General features: G+C 36.8%; 1 protein-coding gene across 1 annotated transcript; it reads right to left on the bottom strand.

The window, feature by feature from the left end:
* Positions 1-3: 3 nt before the first annotated feature.
* Positions 4-27849, bottom strand: LOC143234473 (tRNA-dihydrouridine(47) synthase [NAD(P)(+)]-like). Its single transcript, XM_076471860.1, is given in 13 exon segments — positions 4-180; positions 1457-1585; positions 2552-2604; positions 4924-5059; positions 7028-7106; positions 7530-7626; positions 14923-15105; positions 17195-17311; positions 21063-21215; positions 22940-22981; positions 25132-25689; positions 25691-25985; positions 27617-27849. Coding segments are annotated over 13 exon segments (2013 nt in total). The 5' UTR covers positions 27715-27849; the 3' UTR covers positions 4-107.
* Between the last annotated feature and the right edge of the window lie 49 nt (positions 27850-27898).

Here is a 27898-nt window from a genome sequence, read left to right on the forward strand (position 1 = left end):
ATGTTACTGAATAAAAGCACATTTTATTACAAGTTTGTCATTTAATCAAATCACACAGTTGTGAGGACAAGAGATCTTGTCCTCATATCCATCTCTCTTCCTCATCCTTACTGATAAGCATTAGCTTTGTGTTTTGGAAGGAAAGTGAACTGTTCGGGAACAGGTCCGAGCATCATTTCACTGGAAGATACAAAATAAAAAAAGCCACTAAACAACAGGAAATCATTTGAATTCTGTAGTTTTATTTTTATAAAATACATTTTTCACATGAGCTGAATCTGTGACCAATATTGATAAATTACCAACAGAAATATTTTCACATAAACCAATTTGAAAGAATACAATTTTGTTATTCATAAAACAATCAATTGAAAAAAGTATTGGAGTTACCTTCACTTATGATTATAAGTATCAAAAAGTTGGATACACCAGAACATTGTAACATAATTTGTATAAACACACTTTCTATTAGGCTCTCAACTCCAACGTGCCAGTACCAGCATTCTTATTAAAGCTTTAAAAAACTCATGATTGTTTGCTTGTTCTGCTAGAATTATAATCATACCTTATAATATTTCTTGTCTGTGTATAAAAAGTGGATAATAATTAGGTTTAGATTCTTTTCTCAGCCAAAGAGACATAAATGTTATTGGTTGGTCGTAGCATCTGCTCAGGTTTAACAAATGTGTGTGGACAGAAAATTTAGTTTCAAGCATCACGTATTCTCTCAAAAAGTAAATAAAGTTGTCAAAAGAAGTAGCCAGTAGAGAAAAGTGTGCCACTAGGGCCCACAAACTGATCAAATTTACCAATGGGGTAGGTAAGTTCAGGAAACAGACATGGAATTACTTACCACAACAGTACCTGTAGGTAAATGTGAAATTTTTGTATTTGTTATCCAATAATGAACAGTTTTCAAGAAGCACTGCTATGTTATACAACATAATGAGTACAATGTGTTTTCATAAGACGGCTGATATAAGTGTTAAAACTTTAATTTAAATAAAGTACAGAACAACATGGTGACTTCCTTATGTCATCTTCAGGTTAACAAAGAGGGTTTGCATACTAGCCATCTTTAGAATACATTTTTACTTTAAGTAGGTTTCTCATTATCGTGATTTTATAAAAAAAGTTTTCTCTCTGCTCACCATTGTTTAGCCCAACATGGCCAGGTGGTTAAGGCACTCGACTCATAATCCAACGGTTGGGGGTTCGAATCACCGTCACACCAAACATGCTCGCCCTCCAAGCCGTGGGGGCGTTATAATGTGACTATTCGTTGGTAAAAGAGTAGCCCAAGAGTTAGTGGTGGATGGTGATGACTAGCTGCCTTCCCTCTAGTCTTACACTGCTAAATTAAGGATGGCTCGCACAGATAGCCCTCGTGTAACTTTGTGCAAAATTCCAACCAAACTCACAAATGTTTATTTTTTGTTTTCGTTACGTCAAATACCTGATTTTCACCCAGTCCGCACAGCTCGGGCTAGCCATGAGTGTTTCCAAGTCATCTCGTCCACGATATAAAGGAGGACGTTCGTTTATCTTCTGTGGTATTCTTTCAAGAAGACCAATGGGGATGTACCTAAGAAATGTGAAGTAAACATACATACAGCGTTATATTCAGCTACAAACAGCTTCCTCAGTGTGATGACAGTGTTCATAATTTCTTTGTCCACCTCAACTCACACCAATGTCTACATCTGAAGGATAAGTCACAGAAATATTACCACTGTTTTCCACATCCATCTGCGAGACAAGTACAAGTGAAATTACACCTCTAGAATGTATGTCACTCTACCATAGCGGCAATGGTACAATACTACTCATATGTCGTACATTTCAGTATACATGTAACTGTCTCTGAGATATTCGTGTAACATCATTCATTCTAAATGCATTTTATCCCACACGTATATAAAAAAAAATATAAAACTGCCCTAGTGACGGTATCTTGACATTTTAAATAGAACAACTGCAACCTCTGTAAGGACATTAAATATACAATATCTGGGTAGTTTAACAGTGCTAAAGTGGGTGCAATATGTTCATTCATTAGTCCTATGTGTTTAAAATATGTTGCTAGCTTCCCATAATTATTTATTTTTGTGGGGGTTGTAAAGTTGTTGGTAACTGTCTCTACTTCATCTAATGAACATTTTGTTTCATGAATGTCGCCCCTTGACGTTTCTCAGGTGTGTTCTCCATGATGTGAGTACCTTGAACAAGGTGGGACCATAAATTACACAGTGTAAGTTGGAGGTTAAGAGTGAATGTTGAGTAATTACCTGTCTCCTAATTCTGTTTACAGTTCACTAATTACCTGTCTCCTAATTCTGTTTACAGTTCAGTAATCACCAGTCCCATAATTCTGTTTACAGTTCAGTAATGTAACAGATGTTTCAAGTGATGCTTGAAACTTAAGCTGCTAATGTGACAAACATGTTTCTAATGAAAGATGCTACACTGACAAAAGTAACAAAAAATGCTCATAATTTAAACTGCTACACAGACAGATACACTAAATAAGTTCACTGATTAACACCCATACCTGTGTAGGAAAGAAAGCCACTCAAGAAGGAACCTTCTGGTTTTTTCAACTCCCTGTTATGTAAAGTGAACAATGTTACTACTTCAATACTATTACAGCTTATAATCATACACATCTATACAAAATGTTACTACTTGAATACCATTGCAGCTTATAATACATTAAACATTATTGTCTTACACATCTATACAAAATGTTACTACTTGAATACCATTGCAGCTTATAATACATTAAACATTATAATCATACACATCTATACAAAATGTTACTACTTGAATACCATTGCAGCTTATAATACATTAAACATTATTGTCTTACACATCTATACAAAATGTTACTACTTGAATACCATTGCAGCTTATAATACATTAAACATTATAATCATACACATCTATACAAAATGTTGCTACTTGAATACCACAACAGCTTATAATACATTAAACATTATTGTCTTACACATCTATACAAAATGTTGCTACTTGAATACCACAACAGCTTATAATCCATTAAACATTATAATCATACACATCTATACAAAATGTTACTACTTGAATACCATTGCAGCTTATAATACATTAAACATTATTGTCTTACACATCTATACAAAATGTTACTACTTGAATACCATTGCAGCTTATAATACATTAAGCATTATTGTCTTACACATCTATACAAAATGTTACTACTTGAATACCATTGCAGCTTATAATACATTAAGCATTATTGTCTTACACATCTATACAAAATGTTACTACTTGAATACCATTACAGCTTATAATCCATTAAACATTATAATCATACACATCTATACAAAATGTTACTACTTGAATACCATTGCAGCTTATAATACATTAAACATTGTCTTACACATCTATACAAAATATTACTACTTGAATACTATTACAGCTTATAATACATTAAACATTATTGTCTTACACATCTATACAAAATGTTACTACTTGAATACCACTACAGCTTATAATACATTAAACATTATAATCATACACATCTATACAAAATGTTACTACTTGAATACCATTACAGCTTACAATCCATTAAACATTATAATCATACACATCTATACAAAGTGTTACTACTTGAATACCACAACAGCTTATAATACATTAAACATTATTGTCTTACACATCTATACAAAATGTTACTACTTGAATACCACTACAGCTTATAATACATTAAACATTATAATCATACACATCAATACAAAATGTTACTACTTGAATACCATTACAGCTTATAATCCATTAAACATTATAATCATACACATCTATACAAAATGTTACTACTTGAATACCATTGCAGCTTATAATACATTAAGCATTATTGTCTTACACATCTATACAAAATGTTACTACTTGAATACCATTAAATCTTATAATCCATTAAACATTATAATCATACACATCTATACAAAATGTTACTACTTGAATACCACAACAGCTTATAATCCATTAAACATTATTGTCTTACACATCTATACAAAATGTTACTACTTGAATACTATTACAGCTTATATTCCATTAAGCATTATTGTCTTACACATCTATACAAAATGTTACTACTTGAATACCACAACAGCTTATAATCCATTAAACATTATTGTCTTACACATCTATACAAAATGTTACTACTTGAATACCACAACAGCTTATAATCCATTAAACATTATTGTCTTACACATCTATACAAAATGTTACTACTTGAATACCACAACAGCTTATAATCCATTAAACATTATTGTCTTACACATCTATACAAAATGTTACTACTTGAATACTATTACAGCTTATATTCCATTAAGCATTATTGTCTTACACATCTATACAAAATGTTGCTACTTGAATACTATTACAGCTTATATTCCATTAAGCATTATTGTCTTACACATCTATACAAAATGTTGCTACTTGAATACCATTGCAGCTTATAATACATTAAGCATTATTGTCTTACACATCTATACAAAATGTTGCTACTTCAATACCATTGCAGCTTATAATACATTAAGCATTATTATCTTACACATCTATACAAAATATTGCTACTTGAATACCATTGCAGCTTATAATGCATTAAGCATTATTGTCTTACACATCTATACAAAATGTTGCTACTTGAATACCATTGCAGCTTATAATACATTAAGCATTATTGTCTTACACATCTATACAAAATGTTGCTACTTGAATACCATTGCAGCTTATAATACATTAAGCATTATTGTCTTACACATCTATACAAAATGTTGCTACTTGAATACCATTGCAGCTTATAATACATTAAGCATTATTGTCTTACACATCTATAGGAAATGGTACTTCTTGATTATCTCAATGAAGTGTCCTAGCTCTTACCTCATCATCTGAACCCCAATGTTCCAGCCCGTAATTCACATATCTTTTGATAATATCATATCTTTCAGTGGAAGAAATGTCCCAGTGTCGCTGTTCTTTTATTTCAGTAAAAATCCATGGTTTTATTAAGGCACCTCTGACAATAAAACAAAACATTACTGTCAGAACAGTAAATAATCCATGGCTTTACATTACCATCCCTAACAAAGAAAAAAAAAACAACACTTGGTGCCCTGCCATGAAGGTTAAAATCCATAGCTTGATGTTGGTGCCTCCAACAAAACAGATATGACAAACTTTTTTCTTGTTTTGTCAGTTTTCTCTTATTTCATTCTCTATAATTTTTATAGACTGTTCTATACATTCAGCATTTCAATACAGTATATTAGCCACATAAGCACTGTGTGGGTTAGTGCAACATACTAACCTTATGTCACACAAGAGTATGTACATGTTAGGGAAGGGGTAAAAATGAACAGGTTTACTTTCACAATTTTAGTAAACTACATTGTTATTAATGTATATCAATAAAGTAAATACTAAGTAAATAAGTAAAACTAAAATTATGCAAGTCTTAAGTTTCCAGTTTGAAACATAATACTTAAATAATTTCTTAACCTTTATTCAACATTTATATTCTGAACTTCCAATTTTCTCACCATCTCTACATGATATCTTGCCACTAACATAAATTATATATTTATAGTTTAAATATTACTAAGGTATTATCTAATCATCCAGCCTTCACCCTCCTCAGATTACAGAATATAATCCAAGAAGACAGACCCTCTTTCCATGCCCCACTATCATGTCTGGTCTTACGAAAAACACATCAAAACTTCTCTCCAAACTTTATTCTTGGTTTTCTTATGACCAACAGAAAGACAATGTTTAATTTTGAGATTTATGTATAGGGCTGACTTATTCAGCCAACAGATTCAATGTTAGTATCTCTCAGTTAACACTGATGGGGCCAAAGTATTATTTTAATGCACTTGTACCTTGATTTGAAAAACTAGTTAAAGTTATAACGTCATACGCCAATGTGTTCTTTGTGCATGTTATTGGTGCATGTTCTAAACTATATTTTCATAAGAGGCCAAATTTCAGTACTACATTTTCTGTTATGTAAATTTTTAATTTATTTTTATTAAAATAATTGTGAAAAACTATGAAGTTATTAGTTTACATAAGAAAAATATAAATGAAAAAAAAAAATCTCAGCAAGACATGCATGCAAGCTGTTCATGAATTAATTAATTAACTTATGTGACTTGAGCTAAGTGTTCACTGGGAAATACTGCTTCTTTATGTGCAGGTTTACTAGTTAGATATGATTCACAGAGAAATAGAACAATACATTTAAATAAATCCACTTGTAAAAAGGATGAAAATTAATGATTTTTAGGATAAACAACTAATTATCTATTACAATCTGAAGTAATTTTTAGAAAGAAAGTTAATTTAGGTTTATGTTGTATCCTTCCATAGTGGTTACAAAATTAGTCAAATGAACCAAGCCAATATAGAGTAAGGGTAGGAAAAACAACAAATAAAATATGAAAACTTTAAGATGGAAAAAAATATTTTGATTTGTATCACAAAAATCACCTTTTAAAAGTTAGAACCATACCTACGAAATTAAGTTTTAAGACAAACTTTCTGTAAAAAAGCCAAATTAAAAATTTGTATTTTTTTGTGTACAACAAATTTTAAATATTTACTAAAGTTTACAAAAATACCACGAAGATAAACTTAGTAAGTTCAGCGTTATACCAAACAGCAATGCTACATGTCAACTGATCGATGGACAAACCCACACAAAAATTATACTATTAAAAAAAAAAAAACCTATAATTACAATATTACCTAAACCTATACCTGTATAGGCATCTTTAAATATTTTTAAAACGTTACAAATACACATTAATAAATTTAACAAGTTTCTTAACCTTTCTATCGTTATTTTGATACTGCACTAAAAATATCTTTTGGTACTTAATAAACCCAAACATTCTAAAAACAGCAGGTTAGTACCTGCTACTATTCAAAATACTAAGACATTTCTTACTTTCATGTGAAATATTCTTTTTTTTTTTTTTACCTGGCAATCATTATTCCACTAACATTGGTGTTCTGTCGATGCAGATTTGCCTCTTCAAACGATAGGATATCCCCATTCCCTAAGAACAAAAACAGGAATACAGTTGCAATTAGCCATTTGTTAAAATAATGACATTTAACTCATTAGAAAATCTTTACACTTTCGATACAGATTATAAAACACAAGTAAATCTTAAATTATGTCGACAAACGAAACTGTTAAAAAGTCTGCAAAAAGTCAAATGTAATTTTAAAACAAGTCTGTTAAGTTAAAAATATTTTAAATATAAAAATACAAACTTTTAAATATAATTTTAGCAGATAACATATGTTCTGTAATAAAACATATTTTTCTCCAATATGAAAAAATTATACATGTATATTAATAAGGCAGAGCTGAAAAAAATTTAACATCAATCAGTAATACCAATGCTTTATAAAGAACGTGCTGCCACCTATAAACGTTATTCATAAAAACAAATAAAAAAAAACAATTTACAGACCAAACAAGGGAATTGGGTCAGCCTCCTTTGCACAGTAGTTGATATACTCCCAATCTGCTAACTTTGTGTATCGCTGTTCTCGAGATCGGCCATGAAGCTGCAGAAATATATTTAAAACGAAATTAACCTAACCTTAAAACTCTTACTTATGTTATTAATATCCCTTAAACAATTAACACAAACCTAGTGAGTGGTTTTTAAAAATAAAATTTCCAAGGTCACAATTCCAAGTTTTTGTTAGTATTGGTTAGGTTAGGTTGTATTTTTGTTAGTATTGGTTAGAGGTTAGGTTGTATTTTTGTTAGTATTGATTAGGTTAGGTTTTATTTTTGTTAGTATTGATTAGGTTAGGTTTTATTTTGTTAGTATTGGTTAGGTTAGTTTGTATTTTGTTAGTATTGGTTAGGTTAGGTTGTATTTTTGTTAGTATTGGTTAGGTTGTATTTTGTTAGCACTGGTCAGAGGTCAGGTTGTACTTTGTTAGTACTGATCAGGCCAGGGTCTTCATTTCTGTCAGTACTGATCAGGCCAGGCTTTATCTCTGTCAGTACTGGCTCAGGCTTAGTCTTGTACCCTGTCAGCACTGGCCAGGCCAGGTCAGTACTCCTGTCAGCACTGGTCAGGGCCTGTACTTCTGTCAGCACTGGCTCAGGCTAGGGCTGCACCCCTGGCCAGCACTGGTCAGGCCAGGGCCGCAACCCCTGGCCAGCACTGGTCAGGGCTGTACTCTGTCAGCACTGGTCAGGCCGTACTCTCTCATGCTACTCAGCCAGATGTCAGGTCTGCACCTTGTCAGCACTGGTCAGGCTAGGGCCTGCATTTCTGTCTGGTACCAGTCACATGTCAGGCCGTACTTTGTCAGCATCCACTAGGTCAGGCTGCACTTTGTCAGCAGCAGTTAGCCAGAGGTCAGGTCTGTATTCTTGTCAGCAGCGGTCAGGTCAGTCTGTACTTCCTGTCAGCACTGGTCAGGCCAGGTTGCACTTCTGTCAGCACTGGTCAGGCCAGGGTCAGCACTTCTGTCAGCACTGGTCAGGCCAGGGCCTGCACTTCTGTCAGCACTGGTCAGGCCAGGGCCTGCACTCCCTGTCAGCACTGGTCAGGTCAGGGCTGCACTCCATGCCAGCACTGGCTCAGGTCTGCACTCTCTGTCAGCACTGGTTAGGTCTGCACTTCTGTCAGCACTGGTCAGGTCAGGGTCTGCACTCTGTCAGCACTGATCAGGCCAGGCCTGCACTTTGTCAGCACTGGTTCAGGCCAGGCTGCACTTTTTGTCAGCACTGGCTCAGGCCAGGGTCAGCACTTTCTTGTCAGCACTGGTCAGGCTCAGGGCCGCACTCTTGTCAGTACTGGTCAGGCCAGGTCTGCATTCTCTGTCTGTACTGGTCAGGTCTGCACTCTTGTCAGCACTGGTTCAGGCTGCACTCTTTGTCGGTACTGGTCAGGCCTGCACTTTGTCGGCACTGGTCAGGTACTGCATTCTCTGTCTGGTACTGGTCAGGCCAGGGTACTGTACTCTTGCTCGGCACTGGTCAGGTCAGGCCACATCCCTGTCGGCACTGGTCAGGCCAGGTACTGCACTTCTGTCAGCACTGGCCAGGCCAGGTCAGCACTTCTGTCAGCACCGGTCAGGCCAGGCCGTACTTTGTCAGCACTGGTCAGGCCAGGCAGCACTTTGTCAGCACTCATCTGGCTTAGGTCTGTACTCCTGTCAGCATCATCTGGTCTTAGGGCTGCACTTTGTTCAGCACTGGCTTCAGGCTCAGGCTGCACTTTTGTCAGCACTGGCCAGGCCAGGTCTCCATCTCTGTCAGCACTGGTCAGGCTAGTCTGCACCTTGTCAGCACTGGCCAGGGCCAGGCCGCACTTGCTGTCAGCACTGGTTGGGGCTTGCATTCCTTGTCAGCACTGGTCAGGCCAGGTCTGCAACCCCTGCCAGCACTGGTCAGTTTCGCACTCCTTGTCAGCACTGGTCAGGCTTAGGGCCTGCATCTCTGTCAGCACTGGTCAGGCCAGGGCTGCACCTTATGTCAGCACTGGTCAGGCCAGGGCCTGCAACTCTTTTTAGCACCGGTCAGGCCAGGGTCATTCACTTCTGTCAGCACCGGCTCAGGCCAGGTTGCACTTGTTAGCACTGGTCAGGCTCAGGTTGCACTCCTTGTTAGCACCGATCAGGCCAGGGCTGCACTCTGCTCAGCACTGGCTTCAGGTCAGGGCCTGCACTTCTGTCAGCACTGGCAGGCCAGGTCCTGCACTCCCTGTCAGCACTGGTCAGGCCAGGTCCGCACTCTGTCAGCACTGGTCAGGCCAGGGCCTGCATTCTCTGTCAGCACTGGTCAGGGCCTGCACTTTCTTCTGTACTGGTCAGGCCTGTACTCCTTTGTCAGCACTGGTCAGGCCTGCACTCTTGCTGGCACTGGCCAGGCCAGGGCTGTACTTTGTCAGCACTGGTCAGGCCAGGCCTGCACTTTTGCTCAGCACTGGCCAGGTCAGGTTGCACCTTTGTCAGCACTGGTCTGGTTAGGTCTGCACTTCTGTCAGCACTGGTCAGGCCAGGTCCGCGTACTCTTGTCAGCACTGGTCAGGCCAGGGCTTTTATCTCTGTCAGCACTGGTCAGGTCAGTCTTGCACCCTGTCAGCACTGGCCAGGCCAGGTCCTGCACCCTTGTCAGTACTGGCTCAGGGCCTGCACTTCTTGTCAGCACTGGTCAGGCCAGGGTCTGCACCCCTGGCCAGCACTGGTCGTTGTACTTCTGTCAGCACTGGTCAGGTTGCACTTTCATCCGCACTGGCAGGGCCTGCACTTCTCGTCGCTACCAGTCAGATGTCAGGCCGCACTTTGTCAGCACTGGTCAGGCCAGGGCTTGCACTTTGTCTGTACCAGTCACAGGTCAGGCTGCACTCCCTGTTAGCATCCATCAGGTCAGGCCTGCACTTTGCAGCATCAGCCAGATGTCAGGCCTGCACTTTGCTAGCAGCGGTCAGGCTTAGTCTGTACTCCCTGTCAGCACTGGTCAGGCCAGGCCGCACTTTTGCTCAGCACTGGTCAGGTCAGGTTGCACCCATGTCAGCACTGGTCAGGTCAGCACTTCTGTCAGCACTGGTCAGGCTTGCACTTTGTCAGCACTGGTCAGGCCAGGCCTGCACTCTTTGTCAGCACTGGTCAGGCCAGGTTGCACTTTGTCAGCACTGGTCAGGCTCAGGGCTCAGCACTTTGTCAGCACTGGTCAGGCCAGGTCCGCACTTCTGTCAGCACTGGTCAGGCCAGGGCCTGCACTCTTTTGCTCAGCACTGGTCAGGCCTGCACTTCTCTGTCGGCACTGGTCAGGCCAGGGCCGGCACTTTGTCTGGCACTTGGTCAGGCCAGGGCCTGCACTTCTGTCAGCACTGGTCAGGCTCAGGCTGCACTTTGTCAGCACTGGCTCAGGCCAGGTTGCACTTTCTGTCAGCACTGGCTCAGGCCAGGCCTGCACTCCATGCCAGCACCTGGCCAGGCCAGGCCTGCACTTATGCTCAGCACTGGTCAGGTCAGTACTTTGTCAGCACTGGTCAGGGCTGCACTTTGTCAGCACTGGTCAGGCCAGGTCCTGCACTTTGTCAGCACCGATCAGGTTAGGTCGCACTCCCTTGTCAGCACTGGTCCAGGCCAGGGCTTGTACTTTGTTAGCACTGGTCAGGCTCAGGTCAGCACTTTGTCAGCACTGGTCAGGCCAGGTCAGTATTTTCATTCTGGTACTGGTCAGGCCAGGCTTGCACTCTTGTCCGTACTGGTTCAGGTTGTACTCTCTTTGTCCGCACTGGTCAGGTTGCATTCCCTTGTCTGGCACTGGTCAGGCTGGGTCTGCATTTTTGTCCACTGGCCAGGCCAGGGCCGTACTTCTGTCCGGCACTGGCCAGGCCAGGGCCTGCATCTTCTGTCAGCACTGGTTTGGGCTCAGGTTGTACTTCTGTCAGCACTGGTCAGGCCAGGCCTGCACTCTCTGTCAGCACTGGTTAGGCCAGGGCCTGTACTTCTTGTCAGCACTGGCCAGGCCAGGCTCGCACTTTTGTCAGCACTGGCTCAGGCTCAGGCCTGTACTCTCTGTCAGCACTGGTTAGGTTAGGCTGCACTTGCTGTCAGCACTGATCAGGCCAGGGCCTGCATCCCTGTCAGCACCAGTCAGGCCAGGTCTGTATCCTGTCAGCACCGATCAGGCCAGTCTGCATTCTGTCAGTACCGATCAGGTCAGTCTGCATCCCTGTCAGCACTGGTCAGGCCAGGCCTGCACTTTGTCAGCACTGGTCAGGTCCATACTCCTGTGTCAGCACTGGTCAGGCCATACTTTCTGTCAGCACTGGTCAGGCCTGCACTTTCTGTCAGTACTGGTCAGGCCAGGTCCGCACTTTGTCAGCACTGGTCAGGCCAGGGCCTGCATCTTTGTCAGCACTGGTCAGGCTCAGGGCCTGCACTTCTTGTCAGCACTGGTCAGGCCAGGTTGCACTTTGTCAGCACTGGTCAGGCCAGGCCTGCACTTTGTTAGCACCGGTCAGGCCAGGGCCTGCACTTCTGTCAGCACCGGTCAGGCCAGGGTCTGCACTTTTGTTAGCACCGGTCAGGCCAGGGCCGCACTTTGTCAGCACTGGTCAGAGGTCAGGCTGCACTTTGTCAGCACTGGTCAGGCCAGGTTGTACTTTTGTCAGCATCATTTGGCCAGGGCTGCACTTCTTGTCAGCACTGGTCAGGCTCAGGTCCTGCACTTCTGTCAGCACTGGTCAGGCCAGGCCTGCACTCTGTCAGCACCGATCAGGTCAGTCTGCACTTGTCAGCACCGATCAGGCCATCTGCATCCCTGTCAGCACTGGTCAGGCCAGGTCATTGCACCTTGTCAGCACTGGTTCAGGCTCAGGGCTGCACTCCCTGCTCAGCACTGGCTCAGGCCAGGTCATACTCCCTGTCAGCACTGGTCAGGCCAGGCCATACCCTTGTCAGCACCGGTCAGGCCTGCACTTGTCAGTACTGGTTCAGGCTGGCATTTTGTCAGCACTGGTTCAGGCCAGGGTCGCAACTCCTGTCAGCACTGGTCAGGCCTGCACTTTCAGCATCGGCCAGGTTGCACTTTGTCAGCACTGGTCAGGCTTGCACTTTGTTAGCACTGGTCAGGCCAGGCCTGCACTTCTGTTCAGCACTGGCTCAGGCCAGGCCTGCACTCTTGTCAGCACTGGTCAGGCCAGGGCCTGCATTGCTTGTCAGCACTGGTCAGGTTGCACTTTGTCATACACTGGTCAGGTTGCACTTTGTCGGCACTGGTCAGGCTCAGGCCTGCATCTCTTTGTCAGCACTGGTCAGGCCAGGTCTGCACTTTGTCTGGTACTGGTCAGGCCTGCACTTGTCAGCACTGGTCAGGCTGCACTTTCTGTCGGCACTGGTCAGGCCAGGGTCTGCATCTCTTGTCAGCACTGATCAGGTCAGGTCCGTACTTTGCTGTTAGCACTGATCAGGCCAGGCTGCATCCCTTGTCAGCACTGGTCAGGCTCAGGCCTGTACTTGTCGGCACTGGTCAGGCCAGGGCCTGTACTTTTGCCAGCACTGGTCAGGCCAGGCCGTACTTTTTGTTAGTACTGGTTAGGCCAGGTCCGTACTTTGTTAGTACTGGTTGGAGCCAGGGTTGTACTTTGTCAGTACTGGTTAGGCCAGGTTGTACTTTGCTGTTAGTACTGGTTAGGTTAAGTTGTATTTTTTTTGTTAGTACTGGTTAGGTTAGGTTGTATTTTTGTTAGTATTGATTAGGTTAGGTTGTATTCTTGTTAGTATTGGTTAGGTTAGGTTGTATTTTGTTAGTATTGATTAGGTTAGTTTGTATTTTGTTAGTATTGATTAGGTTAGTTTGTATTCTTGTTAGTATTGATTAGGTTAGTTTGTATTCTTGTTAGTATTGGTTAGGTTAGGTTGTATTTTTGTTAGTATTGGTTAGGTTAGGTTGTATTTTTGTTAGTATTGGTTAGGTTGTATTTTTGTTAGTATTGGTTAGGTTGTATTTTTGTTAGTATTGGTTAGGTTAGGTTGTACTTTTGTTAGTATTGGTTAGGTTGCATTTTTGTTAGTATTGGTTAGGTTAGGTTGTACTTTTGTTAGTATTGGTTAGGTTAGGTTGTATTTCAAAAGTTAAGTAATTTAAAATAAAAACAAAATCGTGATAAAATGTTATCAATGATCCGTTCCAACACAATGTTTTCCACTCTACTAGAAAAGTGCTTCCATTTACCATTAGATTAATACATCATAGGAAAATATATGATAAATCAGTAAAACACTGCCAGTGGAACTGTACGACTTAAAAATAAACTATCAGTCAGCACTAACACTTTCCTCTATATGTTGTATAATTAGACAACTAACATGCATTTATTGACATTTTAGTGTACTCACACTAAATCAGTCAATAAAGTGTATAAAACTGTGATAATAAACAAAAACTATATAACACAGTCTACTGCTCTACTGATGACAACTTAATAAATTTCATTAGTATACTTTTCTGCCACAAGAACAGAAACAAGTTCTCACCATCTATAGTACAATAAAGCTTTGTTTTTTGTTTTGTTTTTAATCTTGCACAAAGCTACACGAGGGCTATCTGCACTAGCTGTACCTAATTTAGCAGTGTAAGACTAGAGGGAAAGCAGCTTGTCATCACCTCCCACTGCCAACACTTGGGCTAGTCTTTTACCAACAAATAGTGGGATTGACTGTCACTTTATAACGTCCACACGACTGAAAGGGCGAGCATGTTTGGTGTGACGGGGATTCAAACCCTTGACCCTCAGATTACGTTTTGATTGCCTTAACCCACCTAGCCTTGCTGGGCTGCACAGTAAAGCAAATGCAACAGAAAAAGCACATTAACTTTATTGATGTTGAAACATAAACAAATAATTCATTCTGTTATTTTCAAAGAATAATCATTTGGATATTTTAGTGACACAAATGAGGTTAAAGACTAAACTACTAAAAACAACAACACTAACCTCACTTTAGTAGTTTCATCTTCTCCTAATTATTGGTAATTAGATAAAGTATCTAATTATTATATAGGGATGACAGATAGAGGTCAGACCCAGATGCTGACCCCTCAGAGTTATTCCCTAGGTACAATTCAGATTTGGTTACAACTGATCCAGCTGTAAATTAGCACACACACATAAACACACACACACACACTTTTCTCATACAATGGTTTAAAATTTTCATATTAAGTCAGTCAGAAGTTACGGTTTCTAGTTAGTACTGTATTACTCCACTAAGAACGTCTCTAATATAACATGAGAGCAGTTTTATAAACGATCTGTTTAGAAACAATTATTTGATTATTTACGTCAACCTCCAAAATGACCACACTTGTTAAGGAGCACTTACAGTGATTAAGGCTACTCTCTCGCCGAGCTGTTTGATGCGGTTAATAACATTGTGAGCTGTGTTCTTGTTATCATGTATTCCTTTTCTCATTTTCACAGTTAACGGAACATCAAGAACAGAAGACATTCCGACCACGATCTCTTCCATTTTATTTAATCTGCCAATCAAGCCGCTTCCAGCCCCCTAGATACAAGATACAGTGTCCTCTCAACCAACAGACATATTTGTAGACTTTATCAGAATGTCACCTCTTTGATAAAAAAGTGTTTAAATCATGTTCAAACACAATTTATTTATTTAATGTTTCACAAAATTTGTAACTTAAGGAAAAAATAAAGAGCATATATTTTATTATTTAACCTATTTTAGTTATTTTCTCACTATAAATCCAACTAAAATTATTCAAAAATAGACTCACTCTGAAACAAAGGATAAATTTTTAACAAATAATCACTTTATTCCAGATAAAATGTAGTTTATTCTCCAAACTTGTACCAGTTTTTAGGTTTCTTAATTTTTTGTACATTTTCTAATCACTTATTCCAAAATCCAAAACATGGGGTATAAAACATTTTTCAGGTCTTATTTAGAGAAAGTGAGCACAATTTTTAGACTTCCTAACTCAGACTTCCGTAGGTCCTTAAAGTTATATAGACTGCATTGTTCATTACCAGAACCAATGATCAATCATCTAACTTATAAAGAAAAGAAACTTATAGCATACTGTTATACAGATCTTAAGTCCAAATATTATTGAATTAAATACATTACAACTGACATTCATGAATAAACAGTTTACTTCAAGAATTAGCATAACAATTACCAGTAAATAGCACTGTTTAACTTAACAATTACCAGTAAATAGCACTGCTTAACTTAACAATTACAAGTAAATAGTACTGTTTAGCATAACAAATATTACAATTTTGAAATATTTCACAAAATTTCACCCTTTCACTGCATTATCAGGAGTGAAATCCTAAACAAAAGGATTAAAGGATCTTCACATAATGAGTGGAGAAAAAATAACTGAAACACTTACGGAGAACCATTCATTGATTGTTAAAACAAAGTGAATTTAATTCAGGGTTAATTTATCATTTTCATTCCACCAACATTATTGTTGTTATTCATATATTTTGGGTAAACAGTTTAAAATGCTTGCATCCATGGGTACATAAAAATTCAGATATACTCGAGTGTAAGTTAAATCATAGAAAATGGTACAGTTTATCCATTTCAGTTTCATGTAAATGATCAAACAGTATATTAGACACTAAGATAAACCAACATTAGTTATAACTTCACAGATCTTAATACATAAGATAATGTATCTGATAAGCAACATTCCTGACAGAAGAGTCTGTTAAAAACACTTTGTTTCTTGTTAAACATAATTTACTAATCTTTAATGCAACAAAGCTTTTCACACTCACAATAAACACTGTTTATATGACTAATTTCTTCTTTTCTTACATGAAAACATACAGCACTTATATGTGAATAACTTTCTATCATATAGTGTTGGGAGATGAATTCACACAAAGATAATCATGGCTGTTAGAAATGAAAGTTTATAAAACTAACATACCATCTGATAAACTAGATCAATATTTCCAAAACTAAACTTACCTTCTGATAAACTTAATCAATGTTTCCAAAGTTAATTTACCACCTGATAAACTAGATCAATGTTTCCAAAACTAAACTTACCTTCTGATAAACTTAATCAATGTTTCCAAAGTTAATTTACCACCTGATAAACTAGATCAATGTTTCCAAAACTAAACTTACCTCCTGTTAAACTACATCAAGATTTCCAAAGTTAATTTACCTTTTGATAAACTAGATCAATGTTTCCAAAACTAACCTCCTGTTAAACTACATCAAGATTTCCAAAGTTAACTTACCTCCTGATAAACTAGATCAATGTTTCCAAAGTTAACTTACCACCTGATAAACTATATCAATGTTTCCAAAACTTAACTTACCACCTGATAAACTAGATCAAGGTTTCCAAAACTAAACTTACCTCCTGATAAACTATATCAATGTTTCCAAAGCTAACTTACCTCCTGATAAACTACATCAAGACATCCAAAGCTAACTTACCTCCTGATAAACTACATCAAGATTTCCAAAGCTAACTTACCTCCTGATAAACTACATTAAGGTTTCCAAAGCTAACTTACCTCCTGATAAACTACATTAAGGTTTCCAAAGCTAACTTACCTCCTGATAAACTACATTAAGATTTCCAAAGCTAACTTACCTTTTGATACACAAGGTCAAGAGGACACCCCATGTTAATGTCCACAAAATCAACATCAACATTTTCTGTTAGCATCTGGGCACAACGAGTCATAATATCCACGTGAGCTCCACAGATCTAAGAAAAAAGTGAATTACAGTTATTAAATGTTAAAAAAGGAAGTTGGATTTCTCATTATCATGGACATATTAGTTGATTCAAGTTTTATTAGTACTTGCAGTTTGAGGGCAAATGAAAAGTAAAGCTACCATTGTAACTGTTACAAAATAAAACATTGTAAATAATTCAAGGTTTTTCTGATACATCACAATTTTATAGTAGTGAGATAATACCTTATATTTATTTATTTTAACCTGTCTAATGATTTAGCCAATACTATAATAATACAAGAAAGACAATGTTTAGTGACCTATTGGTCCATCTCAGCTGTTCCATCTTCTAAACTATCAAATATATAAATTAAAAAAATAAATTAAATAAAAGTCTTAAAGCAAGCCACTATCAGTCATATAGTTATCAAGCTTTCTCTTAAACTAACTTAAATTTACTATCTACATAACAACTGAAAGTAACCCATTCCAGAGGCCAACCACCCCATTAAAAAAACCATCTTTACTGAAGATGACTCCTACCTTGTCAAAATTTATTTATTTGTGCCCCTTTATCCCACTATTCTCCCTATTAAATATGAAAAAATATGATACATCAACACTATTAATTCTCCTTACAATCTTAAATCTTCTTTTTAACCCTTTCCAGATGGGTCATAGGTCAAAGGCCATGTCACCATGTTTGTTGACTTGCATTCAAAGTTTTATTGAACTATTATTTTATGAATTTGTATCCTTAAATTTGGTATGAAGCTGTTGATTATAATTCAAGTGTTTCATATTATACATTATTTAATTTCTTTATTTAAAAATAAATATTAAACAAACACACCTAAACACTGATTTTTTTGTGTCACATGGCATGTTGAATGCAGCACTGGTTCAAATTACATGTTTGTGATGTCAAAGTACCAAGTCTATAGTTTTGTATGAATTATGAACTCAAACTACTGATTTTGACAAGCTAGAATATAAAATAAAAACCTTTAATGTTTCCTCTTTGCTGAGCTATCAGTATATTTAGTAAATCAAACACAGTTGGACCCACTTACCTCCATCTATTTTTAGAAATGGTCCCTTATATATATACACGTAATTCTATATATGGTGTGTGAATAACCAATCAGAAGCTCAGTAGGTCCCCTCAGTGATTTTTGCAAGTTATTTTCAAATATAATGGCATCCTCTCTATTTTTATGAGCCAAACCTTTGATCTGGTAAGTTGAATCTTCAGTCTATTTGTGATTTCATAGGATTTTAGATACAAATACTGATCAGTTTTATAAATTATAAAAGTATTATTTACTATTGATATAGTAATTTATGATTTTTCAGTCATTCAAATGTATATATGTAAAACCAAAAACATTGTTTTACATCCTCCACGAGATATTTTTTAACGTTTGGCAACCTAACAATAGCAGCAATGCGTACAAAGGTCATAATATGAAGGGGTAATTCTTTGGTTTATTATTTTTTTTATTGTTCTATGTTTTAATAAAATTAAGTTTAAGAACTTGTTTGTAAATAGTAATAACCTGCGTACATAGACAATTTATAATAATTGAAATGCAACTGTATTTTACCAAATAACAGTCCACTAAAACACAGCCAATATAGTGCACTTTAAAACAGTGAAGATCAGTTTCATATTGCTGGATATGGTAACATGTGCACATGATCTGAGTCATTGTAACTTCTGTACTGTTTGCCAGGCACAGCCAAAAGGTCAATATAATAAAAAATAATAAAGCTATAAAAATGTACAATGTTATGAGATTTAAGCTATTAAATATTTTCATTTTATAATCTGTAGTCATCCTAGAATGAAAAATGTATAATTTAAATTAATTTCCCAAGTTTTATTTGGTGGTTACCAGATCGGTCAAATCGACTGAGCCTATACAAAGATTTGTTAGTGAAAACAGCATAAAGTATAAAGTTTGTTTCTTAAGAAACATTTGATAACTATCTGAATGTTACTCTTTGTTTGCGAATTTCACGCAAAACTACATGAGAGCTATCTGTGCTAGCCATCCCTAATTTAGCTGTGTAAGACTAGAGGGAAGGCAGCTAATCATCACCACCCATAGCCAAGTCTTGAGCTACTCTATTATCAACAAATAATTGTATTGACTGGCACTTTATAATGCCCCCATGGCTGAAAGGGTGAACATGTTTGGTGTGATGGAGATTCAAACCCACGACCCTCACATTACGAGTCGAATGCCTTAATCCATCTGGCCGTGCCAGGCCCTGGATGTTTTTAAATTATTGCATGTGAAATATAAATTTTTTTCTACCACATAAAAGCATTTTTAATCTTAAGATTAAAATTTCTTTGCATGTTGGACAGGCAACATGTAAAAATAATAAAGGGATAAGAAAAGTACTGCTTAAGAAACCTTAAGATTAATAGAAAATCTGATATTTTACATATGAAAGCCTTGTAATAGTTATCAACAATCTAACAAATTTTGTGAGCATTTGCTAAATTAAAAATAATATAATGAAAACTATAACAAGTACAACATGTTTACGAGGTTGGTCCGAGAGAACGAACCCATGCTGATAGAGTTAAGAGAAAACAATTTTGAGGATCTTAATATCTCCACATATGACAACCCCTTCACCCCAGGCACCATTTTAGTGACCCTTCTATGAACCCTTTCCAACAAGTCAATGTCTTTAACATGGTAAGAAGCCAAAGACTGAACACAATACTCCAAATGTGACCTAACCAGTGACCTGTAGAATGAAATAATAACCTCTTTAGACTTGTATTTAATATTTGTCATATGTGAATAAAAATCATAAAGGTTGACATTTAAAAACATATTCAACTATTCTTAGTTGAGGCCGAAAAACAACTACTAAGAACTACAATATATTTGTTTTGTTGAAATTGTTCCTAATCAGGTTTATTTTTTGAGGGGGTAATCTAAATAAACAAATAATGTATAAACCCTTTACCATAATATAATAAAATATATCACAAACTATTGTTTGAACCATCATAGGTTTTGTTTGGTATAAAATACCGACACAAAATAAACATATGAATTATTAACAATATTCTTTAGTTCTTTCTTTAATGATTTAATTTTTAGTTTCTAATTAATCATAATTCCTCCACACTAAGACCTTAATTTAACCCATAATGTAGTAACCAAACTTGGGCCCAGCCTGGCCAGGTGGTTAAGGAACTCGACTCGTAATCCGAGGGTCACAGGTTTGAATCCCCGTCACACCAAACATGCTCGTCCTTTCAGCCGTGGGGGTGTTATAATTGTGACGGTCAATCCCACTATTCATTGGTAAAAGAATAGCCTAAGAGTTGGCAGTGGGTGGTGATGCCTAACTGCCTTTCCTCTAGTCTTACACTGCTAAATTAAGGACGGCTAGCACAGATAACCCTCATGTAGCGTTGTGCGAAATTCAAAACAAACTAACAAAACTAAAATATCACTTAAAAACTGATTCCTCAATAGAAACCTTTATTCTAACCTGAAAGATATTAACATAACTAAGTAATTATCTGATAAAATCCCACAAAGAACAATGAGGGATCGAAAGTAAGGGTGTTATACTAATTGACACCTAAGTTTATAAAAACACATGAATAGTAGTATAAATCAACTAAAGTTTTCCTTAATTTTTTTTGTACATGTTTTTTAATGTATTTTTCTGAAACAGAACAGTGCATCTCCCATAACTTCAAGATTTATAAGCAATACAACACACAAGTCTGTTCACACCTGAACACCGAACACTGTTTCTGTGTGATGACGTCGTAACAATGCCCATTCCGACTGTTGTCCCTGTAATAAATTCAGAGCCATTGCCATTTCCCCGCACGTAATATCTGCTCCTAGTTCTTTGCAGATTCTGCGAAAAGGAAGATTTCCAACCTAGTAAGAAGAAAATTATCACTGAAAAGTTAAAGGAAAAAGTACATGTTGATTATTTCTGTAAAACATTAAGATATGAAGCCTGGAAAGATCTGTGCAAGTTGCACCATATGTGAAGAAATGAGATACATTATGTTATGACAAATACATTTAAATATGACCCAAAAAAACCATGCAGTGATACAAACTTGGTTACTCCTAATAAATTATTTCTCAATATGTCTTTCACACTTAATTTTTTTAAAATAAGGAGAAATAAACATCATATGTAAAAATTTCTACTAAAAATGAAAAGCTTTTAATAATACAGTTATAGAAAATGTATTAAAAACAAATACAAATGCATGAAAATACACAGAAATCCCAAAATAAATAATGAAATAAAATTATTTTGCTCGAAGGAAGGCTATGAGGAGTATTACATTCCTTCATGTAAAGTTGTATTTCCTCAAGAATTGTTTTACTTAATACACGATATATAGGATGACTTTCACTGGTCATAACTAAAGGAACATAGGGGGACCATATATTTTCAATTGAGAAATTCAACTAAAAAGATGGAATTCCTCACACAAAGTTAAATTTCTTGAGAATGTTCCACTTTAATCCCTTAAATACACACACACACAACTATTAGTAAGAAAAGCCAACATTTGTATTCTAAAGTCAACTGATATGGGTAATAAAACTTTAATTAAAATAAGGTACAGAACAGCATTTCGATCTTCTTGTATCAGCTTCAGACTAACAAAGAGTTGTTCTGCACTTTATTCTAATGAAAGTTTTAACACCCAAACCAGCTGTTTTTAGAATACTTTTTAATTTCAAGTGTTTCTTATCACCATGGAAAGCTATTGTTTCTTACAATTACATGTTAATTTACCTATAAAATGGGACCCTAATCATGAAAAAACCTAACCATGTTCAACTCATGTACAAATACATGTGTAACGAAATATGCTGTTTTATAAATGTTTTGGGTTTCGAGAGTATTTGTTGTATATTTTCACATAAGTGCTGTAATGTTTATTTGAGATTAATATGCCACTCAAGGATGACCTTCCAAGGTCATCTTTACCTGAAGATGACCTAGAAAGGTCAAAATGTTATTCTCTCCTTATCAGTAAAAGTGTTACCACCCATGCCAACCATTCTGAGATACATCTACAAACACTGCTTTAAAATAGCACTAATGTTTTTTTATTGTAAACAAAATGTAAAAGCTAATTAGTAAATAAGACCCGTAATTCATACAGAATGTTTTCACATTCACAACAAAACATTATTTGCTTTTCCATCTTTATTAATTAAAATACAAACTGTTTACAAAGATTTAGCTGATCTAGAATAAACTAAACATTTTCTGTTTAAGTTTCCACAACATCATTAGAAAGCTAAAAATGTTATATAACTATCACTAAACACATCCATAACAATATTTTTTACAAAAGAACTTTTACAACCTTAGTGAAAGGCTCATAATATATTCTGTAATATATATCTATATTGATACTGTATGTGTATGTATATGTTAACATACTTACTGTGGTGAGTGTACTGTATGTGTATGTATATATTAACATACTTACTGTGGTGAGTGTACTGTATGTGTATGTATATATTAACATACTTACTGTGGTGAGTGTACTGTATGTGTATGTATATATTAACATACTTACTGTGGTGAGTGTACTGTATGTGTATGTATATATTAACATACTTACGGTGGTAAGTGGTGATAAGAAGAGTTGGTCACGAAAATCAATCTGATGAAATAAGAAAATTGGTTCATTAACTTACAAAACAACAACAAATAATTCATCACTAGAAGCCTCAAAGTTTTCTTACACATCATAATCACATTATGAAAAACTTGTGAATATTGTTTTAATATAAAACGAATTGGACTTTATTTACTGAGCAAGTCCATAAAGTAAACTAACTATACTAAATCCAACAAGTCCATAAAGTAAACTAACTATAATAACTCCAACAAGTCCATAAAGTAAACTAATTCCATTATATCCAAAAAGTCCACAGAGTAACTCCATTATATCCAACAAGTCCATAAAGTAACACCATTATATCTGACAAGTCCATAAAGTAAACCTACTCCATTATATCCAACAAGTCTGCAAAGTCAACTAATTCAATTATATCCAACAAGTCCATAAAGTCAAGTAACTACATTCAAATGCAACCTAAACTGACAGAATATCACAGACACAAATCCACACTTTTAATGTACACATCTTAGCAATAGCTTAAAACAAAATATTTGTTTGTTTCAGAAAATACTGCAAAGCTGCATACAGTCTGTGTGAACTAGCCATGCTTACACAGTCTGGGTGAACTGACCGTCATTACACACAGTCTGGATTAACTAGCCATGCTTACACACAGTCTGGGTGAACTGACCATGCTTGCACACAGTCTGGGTGAACTGACCATCCTTACACACAGTCTGGGTGAACTGACCATCCTTACACACAGTCTGGGTGAACTGACCATCCTTACACACAGTCTGGGTGAACTGACCATCCTTACACACAGTGTGGGTGAACTGACCATCCTTACACACAGTGTGGGTGAACTGACCATCCTAACACACAGTGTGGGTGAACTGACCATCCTAACACACAGTCTGTGTGAACTGACCATCCTAACACACAGTCTGTGTGAACTGACCATCCTAACACACAATCTGTGTGAACTAACCATCTTTATACACAGTCTGGGTGAACTAACCATCCTTACATACAGTCTGGGTGAACTAACCATCCTTACATACAGTCTGGGTGAACTGTTTATGTTTTGAATTTCGTGCAAAGCCACACGAGGGCTATCTGCACTAGATGTCCCTAATTGAGCAGTGTAAGACTAGAGGGAAGATAGCTAGTCATCACCACCAACTCTTGGGGTACTCTTTTACCAATGAATAGTGGGATTGATATTATAATGCCCACACGGCTGAAAGAGCGAGCATGTTTGGTGCAATGGGAATTCGAACCTGTACCCCTCAGATTACGAGTCAAACGCCTTAACCACCTGGCCATGCCGAGCCCTATGTGAACTAGCCATCCTTACACACAGTCTATATAAACTGTTTTTGTTTTGAATTTCATACAAAGCTGCAAGAGGGCTATCTGTGCTAGCTGTCCCTAATTTAGCAGTCTAAGACTAGAGGGAAGGCAGCTAGTCATCACCACCCACTGCCAACACTTGGGCTACTCTTTCACCAACAAATGGTGGGATTGACCATCATATTATAATGCCCCCATGGCTGAAAGGGTGAGCATGTTTGGTGTGACGGGGATTCAAACCTGCAACCCTCGGATTATGAGTCGAGTACCTTAACCACCTGACCATGCCGGCTCTTAGATTATACTGTTTTAATAATGATTATTTTACCATCACTCTTGTAATGCACTTATGGCACTAATATGTGGCAATCAATGTTTATAGTAATGGGATGTGAACCCAGGATCCTCAGTTACTTAGTTCAGCATGTCCAACTTAGCCCTTAAAAAAACAACAATTCCTGGCATTCAATTAATTTAAATTAATAATCATGGAAGTTCAAAGGAAAACTCTCTCAGATAACATCTAGAAAACTCGAAAATTAGGTTTAACACAGCAAACAAGTTAGAGCATTCAATATTACACAATAAGTCAATGAGTTAAATTATGTTCACGAGCTTTGTATTTATTCTGTAATAAGTCACTTACTTCTCTCTTCATAAATATATAATAAGTGGTAAATATTGTTACTTCAATACATACATACATTTCTGAAAATCTATATTATCAACTCTCTTTTGACATATTTACTCATATGTATCAGAAGAATCTGAAACAAATAATTTTAAGCAGCTATTGAAATCCAAGTTAGGTCATTTACCTTTCTTTCACATACCTTTTTCTTCTCACACAACTTCATACGAATCACTTCCTCGTCTGTAACTGGCCCAAAAGTTTTAATAAGAAGCGATGGTGGTTCTTCCCTTTCTTTCACATTATCTTCCTCAGAATTACATATTCCTTTTTCTGTCTTCAGACCATCACACGTGGATTTTAGCTCATCTTCAACAACATCACTTGTTTCTTTTGATGTTGGAACACTCTCGTTTTCTGTAACATGCTCGAGTATAACAGACTCCTCGAAACATTCTTTTGTGTCACGATCTATTGTTTTGGCAATCTCAGCGCCATTAAGTGTACTTTCTCGGGGGCCCTCAAACCTTATTATATTTTTGTATGTTTTATCAGCTATAAGTTTCAGCACCTTTGTTGACTTAGAAAAGTCGTAACTCTTCTTTCGTAACTTGACCTGCAGGTTTTTTGGTAACGCATTCAACGTCAGAACTATGTCCTTCTTCTTGCTATAAAGTTCGTGATTAATGATGCTTTTATTGTCAGCAGACAAATGTTGCGAAGAAAATCTACAAGTGAAACTGTATGGACACTTGCCAAATGTTTCGGAAAATGTAGCAAGTTGCACCCAGATCTGGAGGCTTACGAGCAAGGAAAGAGTCGACGTTATGACTGAAGCAACACGAGGTTCCGTATGGACAACTGTTTTCAGACAAAAATTTTAAACACAACTTTTCGTCTTTAGGAATTCTTGTCTTCTGCTGTCTCTGTTTGTTGCTTCCTTTCAACTTTTTTTTTGGTGGGGCCGAGGATTTGTCATCCTCTTCTATTTTGTGCTTGTCAGATTTGGACACAAATTCTAGATTTACTTCTCTGCCATGATCTTGAATGATGAAACTGGATTCAAGAGGTCAGAAAGAGTTCACAGAACTGAATGTAAGAGGTACAAGTGAGATACAGTTTTATCTAAGATCATACCATACTTAAAACAAGACTTTTCATTCATACACACATTAAATTTGATACACACTGGTTTTTCAAAAATTAATAACATAAATTTTATGTCACTAAAAAGTTCAATCCGGACTTGAAGTTGCAGCTCAACCATCCAATGAGTCCAGCCCATGTTGTGCTGTTGAGCCCTCAATCAAAAACTTCACCCCACTTCTTTCAGTTTACCCTGACAGGAAGGATAACTGAGTATTAGCTGAGGATTAACCTGTGATGACCTAATATCCTGTCCAGGAGGAATGGGTTACCATCCTCATCTACTTGTGTCACTGGAACCAGAGTTCACCAGTACCAGCCTTATGCGCCTTATAAAGGTACACAAAGATATAAAACAAAACACATGACAAGTCTTTTACTACATCTTTAAGACTAGAGTAGTATGGTATGATAAGTACTGTACCATATGAACAAAGTATTAGCTAAGCTAACACAAGGTTCAGCCACATGTTTAAACTGTAGTTAAAAGTATAAAATTATGTATAAATTGTTTTTTCTCTGAGGTAGGTTAAAGCTACTCTTTTACTCTACTGAGTTTAAGAGAAAGCTTGATCACTGTAAGAATGATAAGGGCTGGGTTTAAGATTATTTCTTTAAATTTATTTATGTGATAGCTTTAGTTTAGTTTAGATGATGTAACAACCAAAATAGACCAACAAAGTCCTTTGTCATTGGAAATCATGTTATCTTAATATTAAATGATAAAAACCCTACAACATGAGCACTTTTGCAAGGTGGACGTTTCTTCTTCAGGGGTAAGCTGTGTAATATTATGTAAAGGCATAACAAATTTACACAGTATGCTAAACTGTCTAATACTAATTTACTTTTATGTGTTAAACTGAATGAACCTTCTGAGCTATTATTAGGAATATGGCCAAAAATACTGTTAATAGTGATGGTATCAAACTATTGGAACAATCCATCTAATCCTTGTAAGTAGGAACAGAAGAAAAGCACATCCAATTAAATTTATTGATATCCAGGTTAATGTCTAGCCTGATCAAACTGCACATTTTATTCACTGGTCACAAGTTTAAAATATGATTTCCTCAACAGCTAAAGCTGTCACAGCTTTCTAGTTTATACAGAACCATAACAAGGAATACATTTTTAGTGCATTATACATATTCACTACAGACTTTTAAAATATTGTACACTTAAAGTTCATACAAATGGAAGTAATCACAACTTGAACTTTTAAGTTCGTTATTTTCATGGATTATTCATTCGCAAATGTTCTTATGCAAGAATCAAAGTCACACATAATTAACTTACAGTTAACATGAAAGTTACAGTTTGTAGTAACTTACTATACACCTAAAGTTTATTTTAGAGAATTAATTTTCATAAAATACAATAAAAATTATTTTTGTTCTGTATTGTTTTTTTGTAACAAATGAAATTAGGAAGTTAATACTGAGATGTAATTTAACTGTAATGTATGTTCTTCAATTCACACTAGAAAGCCTAAACTTGATACGAGTCCATAGGCTTCCTTAAGGCTCAACTTAACTTACTTTGATTTTACAGCTGCAACGCCATAATTATTTCGGTCCTTTGCAATATTTTCTTTAACGTCGTTTTTCTGCAAATTACGTTCATTGGAATCGGACATTGTGCCTTTTTTTCTCTTTACTTCAAAAAAGAAGTATATGGATAAACAAATATTGCGAACCTAATAAGAAACGACAGTGATATTATCAAAACTTGCTTCGCATGTGCTATCATTTCCGAAACGAGCGTTCTCTGTCGATAATAACTTCGCATATAAAAATTTATTTTATGTAACAAAACTTTCC

The sequence above is a fragment of the Tachypleus tridentatus genome, chromosome 12 (assembly GCF_004210375.1).
Source record: "Tachypleus tridentatus isolate NWPU-2018 chromosome 12, ASM421037v1, whole genome shotgun sequence".
Lineage (NCBI taxonomy): Eukaryota > Metazoa > Arthropoda > Merostomata > Xiphosura > Limulidae > Tachypleus > Tachypleus tridentatus.